The sequence below is a fragment of the Glycine max genome, chromosome 6 (assembly GCF_000004515.6).
Source record: "Glycine max cultivar Williams 82 chromosome 6, Glycine_max_v4.0, whole genome shotgun sequence".
NCBI lineage: Eukaryota > Viridiplantae > Streptophyta > Magnoliopsida > Fabales > Fabaceae > Glycine > Glycine max.
This window is the reverse complement of record NC_038242.2, coordinates 39,870,482-39,893,617: the sequence shown is the minus strand read 5'-3', so window position 1 is coordinate 39,893,617 and position 23,136 is coordinate 39,870,482. Positions and strand designations below refer to the sequence as shown.

General features: G+C 33.9%; 1 protein-coding gene across 2 annotated transcripts; it reads right to left on the bottom strand.

The window, feature by feature from the left end:
• Positions 1-293: 293 nt before the first annotated feature.
• Positions 294-6,872, bottom strand: LOC100791144 (uncharacterized). Of its 2 annotated transcripts, XM_006582114.4 has the most exons (9): positions 6,427-6,872; positions 6,234-6,321; positions 4,341-4,457; positions 3,973-4,243; positions 2,942-3,891; positions 2,795-2,858; positions 2,293-2,432; positions 1,778-2,089; positions 294-1,096 (listed from the first exon to the last, which is right to left on the bottom strand). In XM_006582114.4, exons 1-9 carry the CDS (start codon positions 6,456-6,458, stop codon positions 461-463), a joined length of 2,610 nt encoding a protein of 869 aa, XP_006582177.1. In that variant the 5' UTR covers positions 6,459-6,872; the 3' UTR covers positions 294-460. The 2 variants fall into 2 exon arrangements, with proteins under 2 accessions (XP_006582177.1, XP_040872009.1); XM_041016075.1 differs by having other exon boundaries at positions 2,942-4,243.
• Positions 6,873-23,136: the final 16,264 nt, after the last annotated feature.

Below are 23,136 nucleotides of genomic sequence, written 5' to 3'. Positions count from 1 at the left end.
ATATCTATCACCCATGAAAATGTCAAAGCAAGGGAGATGTTCTGATTGCACCTTTTGAACATTTCTTTGCAGTAAAGATCGTTGCACTTTTTCTCCTCAACAATACAAGATTAAAAATTAAAATGCTTCAAATTAAAAAACTACTGATATGCATGGCACAACTTGGTTTCTTAATGGAATGACTATAAGAACAAACAATTATCAACTACTCCATTTCATTTTCAGGTACCCCGAAATAACCAACAAAACATATAAACCAGAATAAAAACGAACAGGGATTTTATGCCCTCCTATGGATTAAACATAACCATCTGCAATTATAAATAATATTCCAGGATCAAGTGCAGACATTGTTCAAGAGTACTATAATGACTGAGTTCAATATAACATAAAACATATGCTATCAGCTATTTATACTAAATATAACATAAGCCTTTATCAAGTCTCAAAATTTGGTTGGTCAAGGAATTGCAGCAGAATCAGGCATTTCAACGGTGAATGGATTTCCCGCTGCTGTCATCATTACACCGGACTGATTTCCCAACATTTCAACGGATGGATTTCCCACTGTTGTCGGCATTACACCGGACAAATTTCCCGGCATTTCAACGGACGGATTTTCCACTGCTGCTGACATTATACCGGACAAATTTCCCGCTGCTGTCGGCATTTCAACGGATGGATTTCCCAGCATTACAATGGATGGATTTCCCCCTGCTGCTGGCATTACACCGGACAAATTTCCCGCTGCCGTCAACATTTCACCCAATGGATTTCCTGCTTCCGTCAGCATTACAAGGGACGGATTTCCCGCTGCTGTCAGCATTTCACCAGACGGATTTCCTGCTGCTGTTGATGGAAAGACTTGGTCACAATCCTTGGCTCCAATTTGTGTAAACTCTTTAATAAGCATATGCACAACTGCAGCCAAAGAAGTCCTAAACTGGATTGAACTACTGTTGTCACCCTGATCAACATCTTGTGCCCCTCCTTTGACCACACAACCAACTTGAGCCCCATCAATGTATGCTTTGCATGTCTCAAGAATATCATGAGCTCGGCGGCAGAAGTGCCCAACAACAAAGTCCTCGAAATTCTGAAACCAAAAATAACCTAAATGGTCAATTTTTAACCCAAAAACAGAAGTTCCAAATACTTTAAATATATATAAAGAAACTCCTTGCTTCTTATTTACTATTCATTTACTTCCAAGGATCTGCAAGCTAAATTAGCACTTCATTCATAACAGCAATGAAAATATCTTATAAGAAATCTAAGGTGAAAAACTGAAGAGGAGGGCTGAAGGATAAGGTGCTAACCAAGAGGGGCAACATAGATGATAAGAAACATTTTAGCATGAAATTTTAAAGATTAAGTGACTACGGGTATGTTGTTGAATTGATACATCATACATCGATGAAATATGTTCTTCCCAAATAACCATTCAATAAACTGATAGGCAATGCATGCAATATTATGGCTTCACTACATGATAAGATATATCCAATAGTGTGCAATAAAGTATGAGTGAACATGAGAATTAACAACACGTTCTCAAACAATATATACTTCGTTTGATATCAAGGTTTTGAATTGCGGTGTGCAACTGCAATTGTGGCCGCAACATAAAGGTATTTGGGTTCACCATGACCACAATTGCAGTTGTATTTTACTGCAGTTGACTGCAATGTAAAGGATTTTTTTACTTATGACCACATCAATTTAAAATCATGTTTGATATATAAAGAAATGATACGAGATATTTCAAGAATCAAACCTTTGGAGGCCTTTTCATGATATACATCATTGTCCTCAATGATAGGATGAATGAGTCCTCATTGTACCGCAAAGAACTAATTTCACCATATTGTGAACCGTTCAAATGTGCATATCCAGGCTCATTAAAGAAAGGCTTTGCAACCAAGATTAGACCCTGTATAGAGACCAGAACCTGTAGAATTGTTGAAACACCTGAAATCCACTGCTCATTCTGATGGCCAGTCCAGGTGTTAAGTAGACTAAGACAAACTTTGCCACAATTATATAAATTTGGGTTGAGCCTAAGCCCTCCGGAATGGTAGTGGACGTTCTGCATTGAAAAATGGCCCTTGAGTTAGAACAACAACAACAATAAAGTCTTATCCTACTAGGTAAGGTTGGTTACTTGGATTACATGACATCATTCGACACGATTAAAAACGAAAAAATAAATTACTCTTCAGTTAGACTTGTAAAAAAAAAACTGGACATGAAAATAATGTTCAAGTCAGATTAGTAGAATAATATCCTTACCGGCGGTACATGGGGATAGCCACTTGGGAAGTAAACATCAAAAAAGAAAAGGCCATCATGATAAGGTGTTCCCTCTGCTGCAATAATCACGGCCCTCAGAAGATCTATTCTTGATTCATAAACTCTGACAAATATTGAATCTGTTCAAGATAAAATTAAGTGTCAAAGCACATTGCTCATTATGATATTCAAAACATAATTTTCAGCCATTTGTAACTTCTAGTTTCAGACCAAGTATCTGGACTCTACAAAGGGAAAGAATCATAAGCACTGTTTCATAAGGATATATATTAAAAAACAAATCAGCCATATATACTAATGGTCTTTTGGTCTGACAACAAGTAACCCCTTAGCATATTAATGACAATATTGGATACAATCATACAGTACAAATCCATTGGCTTGTAAAAGAAATCAATTTAATTAAATACAAAAAGTTGGATAGATAAGGAAAATATTTTAGCCAATTTATGACATGAATACTAATCGAACTAACTCTCACCTGGTAAATCCTTCTCCAATGACTTCCACTCTCCCTGGATTCTTTTAGCCCAATTCTTTGAATGCTGTTCATGAAATAAATTGACTGTATGTAAACCTAAATAATTAAGATTAAAACTGGAAGAAAAAAATTGCATTAAAAGGCTACCTGTTGCATGGAAGAGTCGGCATTAACAAAGTGATGGTCTGAAACGTCTTCAACAACGTCAAATTGTTTAAAGTTTCGAAATTTCACCAGAATTTCCTCTCTAGCTTCATCTGAAATTGTAGCAACAGTACTATTGGTAGTTGCTCCATTATTTTCATCTCCCACAGAATTTTGAACCAAAGAGTTATGAAACAATTGCGCAGGAGGGACATGGTAATGGTGAACAACAGGAGCTGTATAATTATAATCATAGGTATAACTATAAGGATGAGGATAATTATAATTAGGGATCGCCTGCAAGTGATGAGCATTCGTCGACCACATCTGATTAATAGATTCAGCTCCTGGATGATGATATGATGGTCCAACAAAATTTGAATGATATGGACTGTAAAGTGTCATCATTGGAACTGTGGACGGCAGTCCCCATTCTGGTGCGCCACCTGCAGGCGGCAGCCCCCAATATGTTGTCCCACCTACCGCCTGTGGTGTCCCACCTGCAGACAGCAGTCCCCAATCTGGTGTCCCACTTGCAGGCGATATTCCACCTGCAGGTGGCAGTCCCCAGTGTGGTGTCCCACCAACCACCTGTGGTGTTCCACCAGTGGACAACAGTCCCCAGTCCGGTGTGGCACCAGCCGGCGGCATCCCACCTGCAGGTAGCAGTCCCCAATGTAGGGTCCCACCTGCTGCCTGTGGTGCTCCAGCTGCAGGCAACATCCCCCAATCTGGTGTCCCACCGGCCGGCGGCATCCCACCTGCAGGTAGCAGTCCCCAATGTAGTGTCCCACCTGCTGCTTGTGGTGCTCCAGCTGCAGGCAACATCCCACCTGCAGGTAGCAGTCCCAAGTGTAGTGTCCCACCTACTGCCTGTGGTGCTCCACCTGCTGGCAACAGTCCCCAATCTGATGCCCCTCCTGTAGGGAGAAGTCCCGAATGTGATGCCCCACCTGCAGTCACTGATTTCTTAGCCTTCAAATTGTTTGCAAATTCATGGTTAGAAGAATAACAAATGTTTGGCTTCTTTTTACTCTCAAAAGATGTAGATGACCCGATTTCCAATGGCAACTTTAACTTCTGCTTCCTTTGTTGTGAGTCATTTGATTTCTTCTTACTCTGGGGAGTTTGAGAGTATTGTACTCCAGAAGGCTCCAGTGACAACGAAGGTTGAGATGTTGTCATCGTATGATCTTTTGAAAAAAAATCATAGTATTCAACATCATCCTTGTGGTTTGAGCTGTCAGAACTAGAACTATGCTTGTCAGTCCATAAAGATTTACCCATTACATCCTCACACACTTCCTGAAAAAGATTTCAAGCAAAAAATGTTTAGTCTTTTGATATGTTGGAAATTTAAAAGATAACATCAACCATTTCTAAGAAACAATAAATCCTATACCATGTTTTGATGGGTGGTCTGAATTTCCTTCCCCTTTCTAACTCTTTGCCCAAATAATATTAACTCAGTAGAATTATCATCGCTTTCGACATTGATAACCTCAGGATTCAAAATGGCCTACAAAAGTAAAATACTATTAATATACATGAGAAAGAAAAAGTGAAAAACATAAATCCCATATATATTATTTTTTAGTTTGATTGCAAAACAATTACTGAAAGCTTCAACAAGAAGTCCAGTGGTTCATCTTATCTCAATGTTCTATTAGTTAAACATAGAGCACATTTTACATCTATTTCAAACTCTTAAGTGAGTTTTGTGAGGAGACAAGCCTATCATATTGTTCCCACCCTTATAAGGCATCAAGAAAGCTTGTAACCATGTCTTTAACATTGTTCCTACTTGTATTGCTTCTCTGATTATGAATGAAATACCATAACTTTATTTCCTCTAAAAAAACATAAAACCCATAGAGATATCATTGAATCTTAGAAAATCCAGAAAGCAGGAGGAATTAGATCAAAGGAAAAAAGCTGTGCTTTTGAAATGTATGTCAAGTACATAATGATGTAATCCAATCAATTGAGTCAATTTGAATTATCTCCCAGTCAAAATTAAGAAAGAAAGAAGCAATGTTCAAAATAATGTTGCAGACAAGAAAACATTATTCAGCAGTTCAACAAAACAACATATTCCCAGAAATGACTCAACTGGAGAAGAAACAACTGCACGATTAGGAATTACAAACACGAGATATTAACAAATCATTAGTGCTAAGCCTACTGAGTGTTACCAACGGAAATAAAAAACCCAAATTTAAATATAAAACCCAGCTTTGCATGTAACAATGCCAAGTAATATTTTAGGGGGAAAAGAGAGAAAAAAATGCTAGAAAGAAAACACTTATTTTTTTTTTTGTAAAATTATTTTCCATGCTTGTTAATTCTTGGATTGTTGAGCATCCAAACCACTTTAACTCTGTCAAATTTCTTGCCGTTTTTGTTTTTCTGACACAACTAAAAACAAAACATACTGTAAAAGATTTGATCACGGCTACAGTGATATCTAATCTTAGCTAAATCCCCATCCAATGTACCAAAAGTCCGAAAACTACAACTAATCTTGGTAACTAGCTGTGTAATCATTTTAAAAGATCCGAAATTAATATATCAAAAGGATATTCAATAATATGAATTAATATGATAAAAAAAAGAATATGAAATAATTTATAAGAAATGGCAAAAATGCAGGTGTTTTCTCGCCTTGTTCTTTTAGATCAAATTAATCATTTCACTCGATTTATTACACTAACTTGATGATTTGCTGACACATGGACATGCCAAATGTTTGACACATTAGCCAAAATCAATATTGTTAGCGTAAAATAAAAAAAAATATCAATTTAGTCTATCAAATACAATTTAAAGTAAAATTTAAAAGAACAAAGTAAATTTGTTTTACCATACTAGAAAAAGTGAGGACAAAAATGTATCATTGAAAAAAAAATCACAAAATTTACAATGATGCAATAAAAAAGCTATCCCCTCTCTGAATTTCCAACCAACTTTGATCCCTCACCTAAAAACACAAAACTAAGAAATTAACCTCATAGCACAAAAACCTAGAAACCTCGAACTCCATGAAATTCATGCCACCACAACATAAAAATAGCCTTTAAAAACAACAACAAAACATGTCAACCAAACATGATTAGATCACTCCCAAACCTCAAATTAAAATAAAAAAAGTAAAAAAAAAGTTTAAAAGCATAAAAAATAATAAGTCAGAACAACTCAAAAGCATAAATAAAATAATCGTGAGAAGAAGAAAAAAAGAAAGCTAAATTAAAAAAAAAAAAAGATTAGTGATGTGAAGATAGTGAGATATGTATACCTCTTTCTGCTTAGTAGAATTAGGAGGGTTATTATATAGAGTTGGAGGTGTAATTTCAATGACATTAGGGTCGAAAAACACTTCACTCCTGCAAAAACAAAAGAAAAACAACAATGTTTCAATGCAGAGAATTAAAAAGAGAGTTTGGAAATTGGAATGGATAGAGAAAGAGAGAAAAGAAATAAACAATCACTTGAAATGTTGTGGTTCGACGGGTGGAGTCATGGTGATGATGGTGAAGAAGAAGAAAAATAGAATTATGGAATGCTACGCTTCAGAGAGCAAAGAGAATGAGAGCGGAAGAGAAAGTTGAAGGAAGGATGCAAAGAAGCAATGAGGGAGGCTTTATTGTAGGGGGTTTGCGCCTCGTCGTGAACACCAACATGAGTTTGTATGCGTTTCTTTTCTCTCTTTGTTTTGTCTTGTTTTCTAGATGGACGTTATTTTGGGATTATTTACATGTCTACCATTGGGATTTGGATGTGAGCGTGTCAGAGAGACACATTCCCCTACATTTGGGTTTAGCTGCACCTATCTTACATTCACCAACAAGATTGATCTATTTGGTGGTCAAGTTATTAGTATTGAATAACATTTATTACACTTTTTTTTAATGGAGTGGAATGATAATAAATGTGAAATTTGAGGAGTAAATTACCAACCGCTTGCATTAACTGATATATGATGTAATAATAAATAAATAAATAAATAGTTTTGACTTTATAACAGTTTTTTTTAGATAAACATAAACAGGTTTGTTAAACACTTGAAAAAGAAGAATTTTAATATCTATAATAATTTTATTTGATTTGATCAGAATTATTACTACCTCCTTAAAAGAATACTTATATTCTCATAAAATATATATTTGATAATATCTAAAAATATGAGATTCGTTTTATTTGTTGACTGAATGAGATTCAACTCCAAAAACAAATACATACATTATTAAATATTAATAAGTGTTTAGTTTTATATTTAAATTTTATATGCAAAAATTATTGGTGGAGACTAAATTTTAACCCGTTATAAATATTTTAAATTTAAATATTTTATATAATGAAACATAATATTTAAACTTTGGACTTTCGGTCAATTAGGCCGACCTTAATATTATATCTCATAAAAAGTATTTATGAAATTAAATGAAAAGTAATATAATTATTGTATTTTGAAAATCTGTTCAAAGATGTATATTAATAACATTCCATTTATTATTATAAAGAATATGGATGTCAAAACAGGAATGGTTGATAAATATTTAATTATATTATTAATTATTTATAATTAGTCAAGTATTTAATAAAAATCATTTTTGTATTTTGAAAATAATTAATATTTTCTATTTAATTTTGTATTCCCGTTTTTAAATTAGTTTCCATTTTTTTATTTTAAAACATTTTAAAAAATTATTACACTGTGTAAATGGCTCATGAGTCGTGACTCTTGGCTCAACAAAATCTAATATTTCCCAAATAATTAGCATAATACAGTAAATTCTTTTTTTGGGAAAAAAAAACTTCAATAAATTATTTAGACAGTTCTATGAGTTTCAAAAAATGTAATCTTATATTCTGTTCCACTTCTAGATAATTAATATAAAGAGTCTTAATTTTTTTTAGTCACCTACATATTTATATTATTATCATTAAAACAATTACTTATTAGTAATTAAATTACTGTAGTATAATATTTTTAAATTTAATCTGTTTATATTTTTATAAATATATCCTTGCGTGAGATTCTTACCATATAAATTTATGAGTAATTATATTCATTTATCTATCTTCTCTTTCATTTTATTTTCACTTAATTTTTCATATATATATATATATATATATATATATATATATATATATATATATATATATATATATATATATATTTCCTTTATACCACGTCATTTATTACACTTATTAGTATTTTCTCTAATTATTTTTACTTTTTCTTCTTATCTCTCTTTCCTCCACTGACATCATAGAAAAAGAGTGGGATGAAAGTGTAAATTTCATCAAGACAGTTTTTTTTTTATAGTTATTCAATGTAATTTGTCTCTTTAGCTATATGTAAATTAATTTCCCACTTTGAAAAGTTGAGCATATTTAGGGGACAGTTGAGATTTTTTGAATGATCCTGATGAAGAGAGAGATAAAGATTTAGCTAGGCTTGTTAAAAACGGATGCTGAATTAAAATTGACTAAGCCCATGATTTTGTGTTGACGAGAAATCATTAGTCTCCAGCCGTTGATTAAAACATGAACGGTGTAGAGATTAAAACTACGATGGAGCATGGTGGTATACCAAGTCCACTAGAATAGAACCTAGAAACTGAAAGTGTATTTGTTTTCTCTTTTGGAGCAAAAGTAGTATATATAATGAATTAAAGTTTCTTAAATGAATTAATTAATGTTCTATTTTGGAAGCTTGTTATATATATTTTGAACTTTGGTCCGTAAAACATTCCGGAAGTGGGGCCCCATAAATGCGAGATATGAGAAGTGAAAAATTGAAACTTTAATAATAAAGGATGATAATAAACAAGTTTTGTCTTTTCTTTCTTTTGTCAAATGTAACTGAAGATGCAAGACGGTGTGGGATTCATTAGAGAGGAACCATACTTAGGCTATGTTTGATAAAGTTTTTTCACTTATAAGTTACTTTTAAGTTAAAGTTAAAAAAAAAAAAAAGAACTTTAAAATTTAAGTTAAAGTTGTTTATTATTTTTTATTACTTTTACTTTTAAAGCTAATTTTAAGTTAAAAGTTTTTTGATAAAAAATTACAAAATTTTTATTTTATTTAAATTAACATATATTAATTGATATTAATATAAGGGTTAACAAATTCAATTTATTGTATAAAAATAATAATTTTATCTAATTAATAAATAAAAATTATTTTGAATAGTCAAATAATCAGTTACCATCCTAATCACTTTTTATACTTAATTGAGACCATATTAGAAAACTGATTGGCATAATATAGTTTGAGAGAATTCAGTGCCTAGCTACAATGTGGGAAAAAAAACATGTGTGATTGTGCACAGCATAGATAAAATTAAATAATATAAAAAAGTATTCCATTTGGACTCGATAACCACTGCACTTGGTGGTCAGTCAAGTAGACTATTTAGATTCTAAATATCCAAGAGATTTAAATAAGATAAGAGAAAAATTTTATTTCATACTCATAAGATAAAGATATAATTCTAATGTTAGAAAGTATCTTTTATTGGAGGAAATATAAGATAATTACTTAATCTTTCACTATTCACATTATCTGAAAAAGGAGAAAACTGAGAATAGATTATCGAATCTCTTCTTATATAAGAGACTATCAAGATTCAGGTAAAGCATTTTGATTCCAACTCACATACTATTGTTTACATACTTTTGCGCCTCTAACTTGAGCGCCGGAGTGTCTTTGTATGTCTCCACCATAATTCGTGGAGAGACTCATGAAGGAGCACCACTGTGAGCAAGTCTTGCCAAATCTGGTAAGAACATTTGGCATCCACTGTGGGGTAAGGTAAAACTTTTCCTTCAACCACATCATCATCATCAATGGCAGCAAACGACGACAACACCTCCGCATGCAACCAAAGAGTACCACCTGTAACACCCCATTTTCTTTGAAAAAAATAATTAATTAATTAAAAGAGTATTTTTATAATTAATAAAATAAACTAAAAAAATAGGAATAAGAATTAGGTCATCAAATTTCTCACTGTATAAAGAAACATTTAAAAAAATATTTTTTTTCTATTCCTTTTTCTTTGACGCTCAAGAACCCTAATAGAGCTACCGAAAGAGGAGCTCTAGAGAGCACTGGAGACACCACCATTGCTAACGAAGAACGCTTGAATGATTACATCGAGGTAAGGGATGAGTTACTCATGCTTGGATATTAGAATGAACATGCGTAGGGATCCATAGAGGATCAATTTTGGATTATTTTGGGTTGTTATATGAATTTCAATCTCACATGTGTGTATTGCATAGTTCATAGGTAGAGTCTGTGAGTTAAAATATTTTTTGGGTTAGACCTGAATCAGGAGGGAGAGACCCTAACAGACTCCTTAGAGTCTAGGCCTTCGGGGTAAATACACTCGGTTTGAGTGTTTCTTTAAGTCTGTGTCAATCCCACATGGTTGGAGCATTCTTGCAAAATAGAGCAATCATGACTGGGCTCCATATGATTTCATTTAGTAAAAGTGACCTGACTTACCCATTATGAGGAACGTCTTGTCATATACTTCTAGGCGCTCGACGAGGTTTTTCACTGAAAATGGTATCAAATTGCATGTAGGTCTGATTCTAGTATATTTGTTGCATAACGTTTGTGTTTGACTTTCATTAAGTTAATGATTAAGGTGTTGGTGTTGTTTTCTGGAGTGTGTAAACTTGAATAAGTGTAAATAATGTGTTTGATTTTGTGGAATGATGTTGTTTATGTAAATTCAGCTCTAATTATTATATATTTCGCATGCTCTAGTGTTTTATTATATACGAATGTGATAACTCATTCCTAGTGTGTGTTTGTGTTTGGGCTGAATGTCATTTTGTTTCAAGTGAGCTAACATATGATGAGTTCCATGCTGGAGATGCAGAGGCTTAGCCTTTGCCAGGGAAATGCTCTGATAAATGTGACATCGAGGCATGAGGTTTTATTTCATATGTTATAATTCCATGAATAGTATAGTTGTTTTATGTTTTGCGCTATTAGTTTGACTTCTTTTTATTCAAAATGGACGACCTTGTTTTGAGCCGAAATGATTTTATTATTTATTTAGGCAAGTTCTATTATGATGTTAGAAAAGTGAACGTGAATCTTTTATCCTTTTTGAAATCCTTTTATTTAAATGTGTTTTAAAACTTTTAATTAATTTCACATTTCTATTCCTTTTATTATTAGTACATATATGTGTTGGGTAGAGGGGGTCACACCACCACTAGGGCAGGCAACCAACTTGTTTAGCATGTCCGACATAGGAACCCCTGAAAACGGGGGCCTAGTAACTATGGTGAAGATCACATGTTTGGTGCCTAGCGATCATTCCTAATCGTCACTCTACAAAAGAAGATTAATGCCATGAAGCAATAGAATTCTCAAAACCTTCGAAAGGAGAACGCCGCCCTTATAGAACAATACCAGAAGATTCGGGAGGACAACAATGTGCACTTAGTCTTGGCAATCGACGCCCATCAGACTCATCTACCAGAGACTGATGAAGTTAACATGATGTAGAGGGAAAGAGCTTCATCCCTTCATTGATGAAATCATGGAGACACCATTACCACCTGGATGAAAGACACTGATGATTGATAGATAGTTTCAATAAACTCTCGTACCCAAATGAACACGTGGATGCATCCCTCACCTATATGAACTTGTTCATTAATGATGATGCCATCATGTGTCGAGTATTCCCAACAACCCTAAGGGGAGTAATACTTCACTAGTACACTCATCGGCCAAGACATTCGATACAATAAGTCGCCCACACCATCTGATGACAATGGCTCTTGCGAACATTTGACGAGGGAGCAAGCTCAAACTCAATATACAAATGCTATGTTTGCAACCTCAAATCAATCATGGTGGTATAAGCAAAAAGAAAAACCCAACTACAAGTATGTGCCCTATCATGTTCACTAGTGATGACTTTCGAGATATTGACCAATGCCACAATGATTTGATGGTCACCAAGATAAAGATGGAAAACTTGTTGAATCAAGTGGCCTTGGAATAATTAAGAAGGGGGGTTGAATTAATTATTAATGTGTCTTGACTAATTAAAAATTTATCCTTCTTAATAATACTAGATTCAACTAGGCTTTTACTACTAAGTTAAGAAAGTAAAGAACAAAAATAGAAACTTAACCAAAAGTAATAGCGATAATTAAAAGTACACAACGGCAATTAAAGAGTGTAGGGAAGAAGATGACAAACACAAGATTTATACTGGTTCGGCAACAACCCGTGCCTACATCCAGTCCCCAAGCAACCAACGATTCTTGAGATTTTTTTCAACCTTGTAAAATCCTTTACAAGCCAAAGATCCACAAGGGATGTACCCTCCCTTGTTCTCTTTGAACAACCAAGTGGATGTATCCTTCACTTGAACTGATCCACAAGAGATGTACCCTCTCTTGTTCTCAGTACAACAACCCAAGTAGATGTACCCTCTACTTGTACCACAAAGGATGTACCCTCCAATGTGTTAGGACAAAGAATTCTCAGGTGGTTAGTCCTTTGAATCTTTGTAAGGGGAAACAAAAGATATCTTAGGCAGTTAGTCCTTTGAAATCTTTTGTTTAAAGGGAAGGGAAGAATCAAAAGAATTCTCAGGAGGTTAGTCCTTTGAATTCTCTTGGAAGAGAGAAGGGAGACACAAAAGAATTCAGGCGGTTAGTCCTTCTATTCTTTTGGCAAAGGGAGAAGTGAATAAAGAAGAAGAATAGCACAAGTTTTTGAACAAAGTATTGAACAAAAACTCTTAGAAAGAAGTTGAGAAATGAATCAGAAATTTCTGTAAGAACTTGTTCTGTAAAAAGGTTTTTTGTTGAAATTCATGTCACGGTCACATATTTATAATCATTTGATGACTCAAGTTAAAGTTTGTAACTCTTGGCAATTTCTTTAAAACTAATCACTTTAAAAGATTGTGACTCTTTTGAAAACTAGTCACTTAAAGGTTGTGACCTTTGAAAAATTCTTCGAAAACAAGTCACTTTAAGGATTGTGACTTTTGGTAATTTATTTTTTGAAATTAGTCACTTGTAATCGATTACCATTAAGGTGTAATCGATTACACATCAACAGATGTGACTCTTCATGTTTAAATTTGAAAATCAAAACATTTAAAAACACTGATAATCGATTGCAAGTATTGTGTAATCGATTACACAAGCTAAAAATGATTTGAAAATGTTTTATCACTAGTTATGACTCTTGAAATTTGAATTCTAATGTTTTAAAACATTGGTAATTTATTACATGATTATGGTAATCGATTACAGCTTTGGAAATTAGTTTTGAAAACAATGCTGGCTACTGGTAATCGATTACTACCTTCTGGTAATCGATTACCAGAGAGTAAAACTCTTTGGTAAAATATTTTGTGAAAAATTCTTGTGCTATTCAATGTTTTGAAAAACTTTTTTAGTACTTATCTTGATTGAGTCTTCTTTTAATTCTTGAATCTTGAGTCTTGAATCTTGATCTTGATTATTCTTGAATCTTGATTCTTGAAACTTGATTGAATCTTGAGACTTAATTATTCTTGAATCTTGATTCTTTGAAACTTGATTAACTCTTGATTCTTTGGCATCATCAAAATAATCTTGGAAGTCATTGCTTCCACAAAACTTCCTAGTATGCAAGACTCGACAATGGAAGCTTGACAAACATTTTGTACTTGTTGACCTTCAAACACCTGGACATACTAGAGACTTAAATAGAGCCATTCCCGGAACAGTTTATATGCCTCATGGGAGAGGCTGTCAACACCATCGAATATGTCCACCTGCTAACTACCTTCAACGATGAGAAAGGTTCAAAGTCGATCATGATTAAGTATCTCTTGATCGACACACACACCTCATATAGTTGGCTCATTGGATGACCCTCCCACAATGAACTGAGATCCATTATATCAACACCACATTTAACAATGAAGTTTCCAGATGACGTTGACAAAATCATCTCATTCCAAGATGATCAGGTAATGGCAAGGGAATGCTATGCAACTAGCCTCAAATCGGCAAGGCAAAGAAGGCAGTAGAACCTAAAGCACAACTCTCAATAAAAGCCTAGTAGAGACAAAACTCGATCCAAGAGAAGTAGAATCAAGAGCCAAGCCAACAAAAGAAGTCAAACCCTTCCAACTTGGCAAAGATCCCTCACAGTGCACCAAACTTAGGTGCTAGATGAGTAAAGAAGTAGAAGACTCAGTGGCCTGAGTGCTAGCAGCCAATGATGATCTATGTAATAGAATGAGGAAACCTTTAAAAAAGAGGCTTCCTAACCCCTTATTGAAGTGTTTAAGTCAAAGTCAGGTCAAGTACATCATGAACAAGATGCATAGAGGAGTATGACGAATGCACTCAGGAGTTAGATCATTAATAACCAAGGTACTTAGAGTGGGTATTACTGATTGATCATGAGAATAGACTCGACTAAATATGTGAAGAATGTAAAATATTTTGTAGCATCTCTCACTTCCTTGCTAAGGAACTACACAACATAGTGACACCATGGCCTTTCATAGTATGAGGAGTTGACATACTTGGCCCATTCCCACCAACAAAAGGGCAAGTGAGATACCTCCTAGTAGGAATAGATCACTTCACCAAATGGATAGAGATTGAGCCCATAGTCACCATTTTGGTAGCAAATGTATGAAAAATTAGAAGAATATTATTTACGGGTTCAGAATTCCAAACACTCTAATCTCTGACAATGGGATACAATTCATAGACAAAGGAGTTCAAGAGTTCCTTGAAGGACTGGGCATAAAGCATAGAGTGACTTCAGTCGAACATCCACAGAGCAACAGTCAAACTGAACCAACCAATAAAGTCACAATCGAAGAAGTGAAAAAGAAAATGGGGAAGGCTAAAGGTAATTGGGATAAAGAACTACCAACCATACTATGGGCTTACCATTGTTCTACTTAATCAACAATAGGGGAGACCCATTTTCGACTCTCATACGTATGATTATGTAATGTTGTAGGTTTTGATGATGTCAAGAAGCAAACAATGAAAAGGCGAAAGCAAAATAACATGAAAAATCTTGAACACGAACAAGTCAAGAAACTACAAGATTCAAGACTTAGGTTAAATTGTTTAAAGGTTTTTCTAATAAGCATATTTGGCCATTTGATTAATTTAAATCAAGTCTTCATGTTTCTTTTACACGCATTAAAATTGTTTTTCAAGTTCTGGAATAAATGTAATTAATCACCACATCATGTAATGGATTACCAGAGAAGGCAAGCTTGCAACCAATTGAGAAGGCCCTTTCAAAGTTACTAAAGCACTCGAAAACAAAACCTATTGACTAGAGCACCTATCTGGCTAGGAGATTCCTAGGACATGGAACATCACTCACCTCAAATTCTATTACAGTTAGAATTGTAAGTGGTGATGCACTTTTTTTCTACTCTAATATTTTTCCTAAAAGGTTTTTAGTTTGAGGTTTTAATGAGGCACACACGACTTCTTTTTTGAATAAAAAAGCTCTTATCATCATCACATATTTTTATTGATCTGAGTAAACTAATGGGTTACTTAGACTAAAGAAATTCAATTAGACTAAACTCACATTTGGCTCATTGATCAAAAGATCAAAACTCACAAACGGCTTAAATAAGACCGTTATGTGCAGTCGACTTTAGACCACATAAAACTTGGCAAAAATTTTGGCTATAAAAAAGACCAAAAGACCGAGTTTCTTGGGTAAATCCAAAGATCAACACCAGGAGTCAGCTCAAAACAGGCCACAAATAACTTATTTTTTGGCTACAAAAAGACAAAGACAAGTTACTTGGCTATAATTGAAAGACCAAAAATAATTAAGTGATTTTTCTAGTAGACCAAAGATGAAAGGAGACCCTATTCAATAGGTTAGGTCTTGAAACCCTTTACAAAAAGAAGATAAAAGAAAAAATAACACAAGATAAAATTAGGCTGACTCAAGCATCACATTGGCAGAAATATCCGCCTTATTGACCAACTCCCCTTGGCCATTTACATCTTTATCTACATCAAAGAAGAAGAGGTTAACATCCTTCAAGAAATACTTGACCTATCGACAGGCCTTCTGAAACCCAACTTCATGAGCTTCAAGATCTCAGCTTTTGCATCACCGAGATTAGTCTTCACCTTCTCCTCTGCTGCAACTGCATCAATCTTGAAAAGAGCGAACTCCTTATTGAGATGTTCAACCTCCTCTTGCAAGGTCTTTGTCGAGTCTGCAGCAGAGGCCTTTAAAGCCTCCTTTCGAGATTTGGTCTATTTCAATGTCCTCAAAAGACATTCAAAATTTCTAGTAGAGTGTCGTTGGCTTTGACGACTTCCTCCAAAGCCTTATATGCCTTGGCACAGCTTGTTTTGGCTTAGAGGCAGGTGCTCTCAATCTTCCCAAACTCATCCTCGTGGAACTTGGAAATTCCCCAACTCCTTGTCGTAAAATGAGTAACATAATCCATGGAAAAGTGAGGACCAACCGTCCTTAGCATATCAATTTCAGTAGGACCAAGCATGGAATTTTGAATGAGGGCTAGAAATTAAAATTCTTACCCTATAAAGAATACACCTCGTCCGTTAAAGGAAGGAAGGGTGACTCTCGACTTTTAGAATAACACCAGGTACTACCTTGGGTTTTTTAAACGATCATTACCCTGAAGAGTAGAGGAGTCCCTTATGATGACCCTAGTGTAAGGTGAAGGAACCCAATCATCCAAATGATTCTCCTTTCGCTTTCCCCGAACAATAGCAATCTTCTCAACCTGAGCCTTCTCGGCCCGTGCTTTGTCAACTTGAGACTTCTCGGCCTTTGCCTTCTCATCCTTGGCCTTAGCTGCCTTCTCGGCCTGATCCTTCTCCACGGATTGGTAATCAAAACTTGTCCATGGAAAAAAAAGGGCAAGGATAAAACACTCGACTCACAGTCCAAGTCAACATTTGGAGTCTTTAAAAAAGGAAGATCCACTAGAAGCTTACAATTAGGATTCCAAGGAAGTTTATACAAAACAACCATGTTGTCTTGATCCGAATCGAACATATAGACGATAGGTTTTTTTTTTTTTTATAAACTTAGTAAGACATGGAGCCAATACAAAGGACTGCATTTGCCAAGAAAAATAAATCGGCAAAGACTCAACCTCTGGACACACTCAGAAAAAGTGGCCCTTGAAATTTTTGTTTGAAGAGGTATAAGGGCCAACAACATCCTTATCGAGAACGCCGATGAGAGAAATCCAACCACTTTTCTTGTTCTCCTTCACCGAATAGTGATGAAGGAACTTGTTGGCAGTTGAGGTCATAGAAAAAATGTCGCATAAAGTACTGAAGGCACAGATGACCCCCCAAGCATTCGAATGCAACTAGGTAAGAGCAACATTCAACTCTCTTAGAATATCAATCTCAAACTTTTTAAAAGGGATAATGAGATGAAGGTTTGAGAATAGAGTAAAATACATGAACATGATGTGAGTCTCACATGATGAAGCAACATGAAGACACGATCAACCACAAGCAAGGCTCAATATTCATGTTAGACTTTCGGCAAGCATACCAATTGTCGTCGTAGGTTATAGATTTGTAAAAAGAGATTGTCTCCGTAGGGATTTGAGTTACTTAATTCATTTGGATAAAGGTTATTAGTTCAATAGTTATGTACAAGTTTAGTCAAAATATCATGGTTTTGTTTAACTAATAGAAGATAACTTAAAGTAATGGAATAACAAAATTAACAAAATTTATTGCATCACAAATACGTAAAATTATAGAAACAATAAAAACAAAGTTAATTAATTCAAGAAAATGTAAGATTGAATTTTATCCTTCATACCACCAGTATCCTAATAAGATTAACATATATGAATCATTTTCTAACATTACTGATGCACACATTAAGTTACCCCGAGACGACCCCTCGCACTTGAGACCTAAGAATATTTATCGAATATTTATCCCTCGCATATGAAGTAAATACCCCAACATTACAATCATAATCTCATGCTTTTTGCAATTAAAACATTATGCTCTATTCCTAGCAATGTAACGTAAAAAGTAACTTTATTTAGTTCAAATTGTAAGAGTACTTCCCAGTCAAACTTAAAATCCAATTTCATGAAACTAATGATCAAATAGAATCAAGCATTATGAGCAAATTGAAATTACCAATAATGCGTAGAAAAGATTCATACATATATAATATCAAAAGAGATACATAATGGTACAAAGATTACATCCAATCCTTAGGAAAAACTAATCGATCATTGCATACAACAAAAGAGTAACAAGAGAAATGACGAAAGATGCAATCCACGGTCACAACTCTGCAGTGCTGGGGCTCTACTTTCCACTTTCTTCTTAACTTCCACAACTTCTCACATTTTATCTCTGCTACTGGATGTCCTTTTCAGCTTCAAAGACATGGCTATTTATAGAAAAGAGCTAAGAGATGCAGACCAATTCGCCCAAGCGAGCTGCTGCTCGCCTAGGTGAATTGTTAATTAGTGCTTAAGGCACAAATTTGCCCAGGCGATTGTATTGATTATGGCTGAAGAAATTTGATTAGCACAAGCAAGTTGGTCGCTAGCCTGGGTGAATAGGTGTCTGAAATCTTGAAAAATGACCATTTTGCCCCCTTTGACTTTGTTTCTGGATCTAACAAACAATCATCAAAACCTACAAAATCATGGATGAATCTTTCATAATTAAATAAAACATTAGTAAATGTATAATATATCAAACAACTAGATTTAAGGGTAGTTTATAAGAAAACTATTACAATCGAAAGATAAGTACTAACATTTTAATCCCAAAAATAACTAAAATATGGCACTTATCAATACATCATTTTGGAACATCAACGTAACAAAACTCGACAGACACGAGAAACTCAAGAATGCAATCATTAGAAAGAAAGCTACTCGGATAAGAACTAACTTTGCCCATCAACCTACTGATAACCCGATAAAGTTACATGGGGAATTCCTTCTTCACTTTACAAGGTTTTCGGGAGGATGAAGTGGAAGAGGAATGAAAGGATAGCAAGGAAAGACCTAAACAACTTGAACGGCAGTAGCCTCTAAGTCCAGATCTATCACATTCGAAGGAGGAATCGACATGGGAGACTCACCCTCATCCCCCACAAGATCAGGATGCACACCAACAAGGTGGTGAGGGCCCTTGCTAGTGATGGCGATGATGCCACCAACAGAAATGCAGGAACCTTGATTGTTGCTGTCATCAGAGCCACCATGGTGGTGAGTAGGATCATCATTAGAATCCTCTCAAATAAGGCAAACCTCAGACAAAAGCATTTGGCCGCCAGAGCGCTCAGAACCCCTAGAAAAAGAAATAACAAAGAAGAGAAAAGAGGGTTAAAAAGCATACCGAGAAAAGAAAAAGGGTGGCTGGAAATAGGAAGAAGACAATTGAAGAAGATGAGCAGAGGAAATGAAAATAGAAAGTGAGAATGGAGAAGAAAGTCTCTCGGCCTTCTTGAAGCTTCTAGCAACTGAGAAGATGCATTCGTTTGGATCGTTAGATCATTTCCCATCAACGGTTGAGGAGGCATGACCATTGGCTATCCCGAGAGAATTTTAGAAACCAAAGGACATAATAGTTATGCCTTTATCGAAAAGGTGTGAAAACATTAAATGTGTTTAAAAAAGACATGATTGCTAAGGAGATGCCTTTTTGAGTGCCAACTAACAAAACCACACGATTTAGAACTAGGAACCCTGGGAAGAACTCGAATTCATCCTTAAGTCAACCAACAGAGCCACTCAGACTTGGCAGAAACTACATTATAAATTTTTTACTACTAAAAGCTCTTATAGTCAACTTCAGAGCTTAAGGGACATATGTTCTACTCGCACTTAGTAACCACCGTACTCGATGGTCGGCCGAGTAGGTTACTCAGATTCCGAATATCCAAGAGATTTAAATAAGGTAAGAGGGAAATTATATCTCTTAGTCATAAGATAAAGATATAATCCTAATACCAAAGAGTATCTTTTATTGGAGGAAAGATAAGATAATTACTTTATCTTTCCCTATTTACATTATCTAAAAGGAGAAGATTGAGATTAGATTATCCAATCTTTTCCTTTATAAGAGACCATCGAGACTCAGGTAAAGTATTTCAATTCCAACTCACTTACTGTTGCTTGCATACCCCTATGCCTTTAACTTGAGTGTTAGTGTGTCTTTGTAAGTATCCCACACTACAATTTGTGGAGAGACTCACGAAGGAGCACCACTATTTTGCCAAATCTGGTAAGAAGAAAAAACTTCACAAAGTAATTTATTTTAAAACTTCTTATTTGAATAATTTATCCTAAAAATAAGTAGCTTATAATTTTTTTAGAGCTTATAAAAATGGTGATTGGTTAAACGCTACCTTAATCTTTGCTTTCTTTTGTCAAATGTAACACAAGCTGAAAATTCAAAGTCGGTGTAGAAGAAAGACATAATTAAAAAGGGGTGACATCATTATATTTGTCAAAACAAAAATTAGTTTTAATCATTTTTATTATAAAAATGAGAAAATATTTCAATTATCCCTGAGGTTTTGTAAAATTACACAAACACTATTTTTTAAATTATTATAATAATCTTCTTTGCAAGAGGCATTTTTGTAATCAATAAAGAGGTCTAAGTAAGCTTCAAACATAAAAAAGTTTCAAACATAGGTTTAGTAACGGAATAGAAAAAAGAATGTTATGTATAATTTGAAAAAAGTTAAGAGAGTGTGGCTATGTTTGACAAAATTAACCGAAACAAGCTGGAAGCTAGAAAGTTAGCCGATGACTGAAAAACTAGTCTATTATTATAAGTGTTTGGCAAAACTAATTATTAAAGTAGATGAAAAGTGTAAAATGATAGAAAAATAATAAAATCATAATTTTTTAAAAAGGTAACACGAAAAATAAATAAATATATTGAGGATAAAAGTGGAAGAAAATATATAAAAAAAACTAGAAGATAGTGTTTTAAAAAACACTACTTCAAGTAGCGTCTTAAAAAGTGATAGAGGTTATTAAAAATAATTTTTTTACCGAATAGTCAAACAAACATTTTAGTTAGTAACAAAAATTAAAGTTAATTGAAATGTCTTGCCGAACTTAGTTAGCGAGTATTTTTTGCTCTAAATTAATTTGTATTCAATTATATTGTTAAGATTTTATTTTAATTTACTTTTCACTTCAAAATAATTCAATTTACTTTCAATATAAACTTTTTATTCATTATTAATCATATGATATTAAAAAAAATACTCATTTTACTTTTTAAGGTTAAGAAAAGTAGTTAATTTAGTTTATAACAATAAATTTGTCTTAAATTTATGAGTTTTGCTTACCAATGTCCTTAGGAACTAAAAAGAGAAGGTATTTGTGAAGATCACATGAGAACATAAAAAATGTAATGGGTAACATAATTTTGCACATCTTACTAAATATAATTTTTCTTCTAGTTTCTTAACCAATGTCCTGAAGACAATGTTTAACATTTTTCCTAAATTTATCATTGTTTTAAAATTATCCTTGTCATTGGTACTCTTTTATCTTTTAATTATTTGTCAATACATTTTTTCTCATCTTTTAATGAGGGATATTTATAATCTTAAAATAAATTAATACCAGAAACATTATAGATTGAATCTTATAAAATAAAACAAGTATCAATTCAAACTTGGATCTTATAAACATAAACGAATATTGATTATCATATGAGAAGTCTTAATTATTTTATTAGATCACAATATTAAATGACAATCTTGACAAATTTATACCAGTAATAAATTAAATTCAAATTCAAATTCAAATGGTCATAAATCATTAGACATTATTTTTATGTGTATTTAGAAATTGTATATTTATACAAATTAAATACTTTTTTAAACCTGCCTTGCATATGATTACTTAGGTTGGTCTAACACGGAGGATTTGAGTAATTTACTCATAATCCTATTTTCAAATTTCATTGTTAGTCATTCTAAATTAAAAATAAATAAAAACAATGTATAAGTAGTTTAGGTGCAGTAAAAAAAAGTACTTTCGTAAAAACATTAAAAAAAATACAGTAAGTGTAAAATTTGAGTAAACTTATGAATGTATTAATAGAAAAAATATTTAAATAATTGCCCAATCACCGATGACAAATTACGTGAAATATTTGCTTAAAATAATTTACAGTAGAATTTAGAATTGATATAAACTCACATTTTTACAGTGTATGATTATTCTTTTGTATGTACACTAAGCTAAGAATTTAGGATTAACATTTTGAAGTATTGAAATCGTCAAAATGATTTTTTTTTCTCTCTCAATAATTTTTTTTTATATTACAGGCAAGAATCAACTTATTTAAGGAATCCAATTATATTATCAGCATTTAATAACTATTAAATATTCTAAAAATGATAAATTTAATACATAGTCCATGTAAAAATAATTAGACTAAAACAGTACTAATGAAGAACCGAACAAAATCCATGAACACTAAAAGGAAGGATTATATCTAGAAATCATGATAAAAGAAGTTGAAGTAGTGGAAGAGAGATCATAAAGGTTTCACACGAATCCTTTCTAATGTCAGTCTCCGCCTCCATCAAAACCTACAAGTTAATTTCACTCCCTCCACAAGCAGCCTTTTGGCACCTGACTGAATAAAACCACCTTCAGGAGTAGGCTGCGGTCCCAAGGAATGGTTATCCCGTAAAGAAGAACCGAGGAGACCGTCAAAATCCATGTTAGCCTTCGAAATGCCCTCAACTAAGTTTCTGTTACGGATGTATCTCAGGCTCAGTCTATCCGAGATACTCCACCGAGATAGTTGGAACAATGTTGCTCCACGTGTCTCCAACCGACTCATCTCCCGCCAAAGTGTCTCTATAAAAGCCCCACACCGAAGGACTCAACTAACTTTCAACTCCATTTCTAATCCTAATTAATTCCCAACCAGATCTCTGATCCTGAGATCCTTTATGTTCCTCATGACCAAATCAGATCTCAAGCCACCGTGTCAGAACCTTATTTAGATTGCTCCTATCGAACATTGGTACCGTTTGCGGGAAACATTCAGCACAAAAACCTCAAACACTCTATCACTGAGGTGGAGACGCACAATCCCAAGTCTTCAACGGCCAATCCACAATGT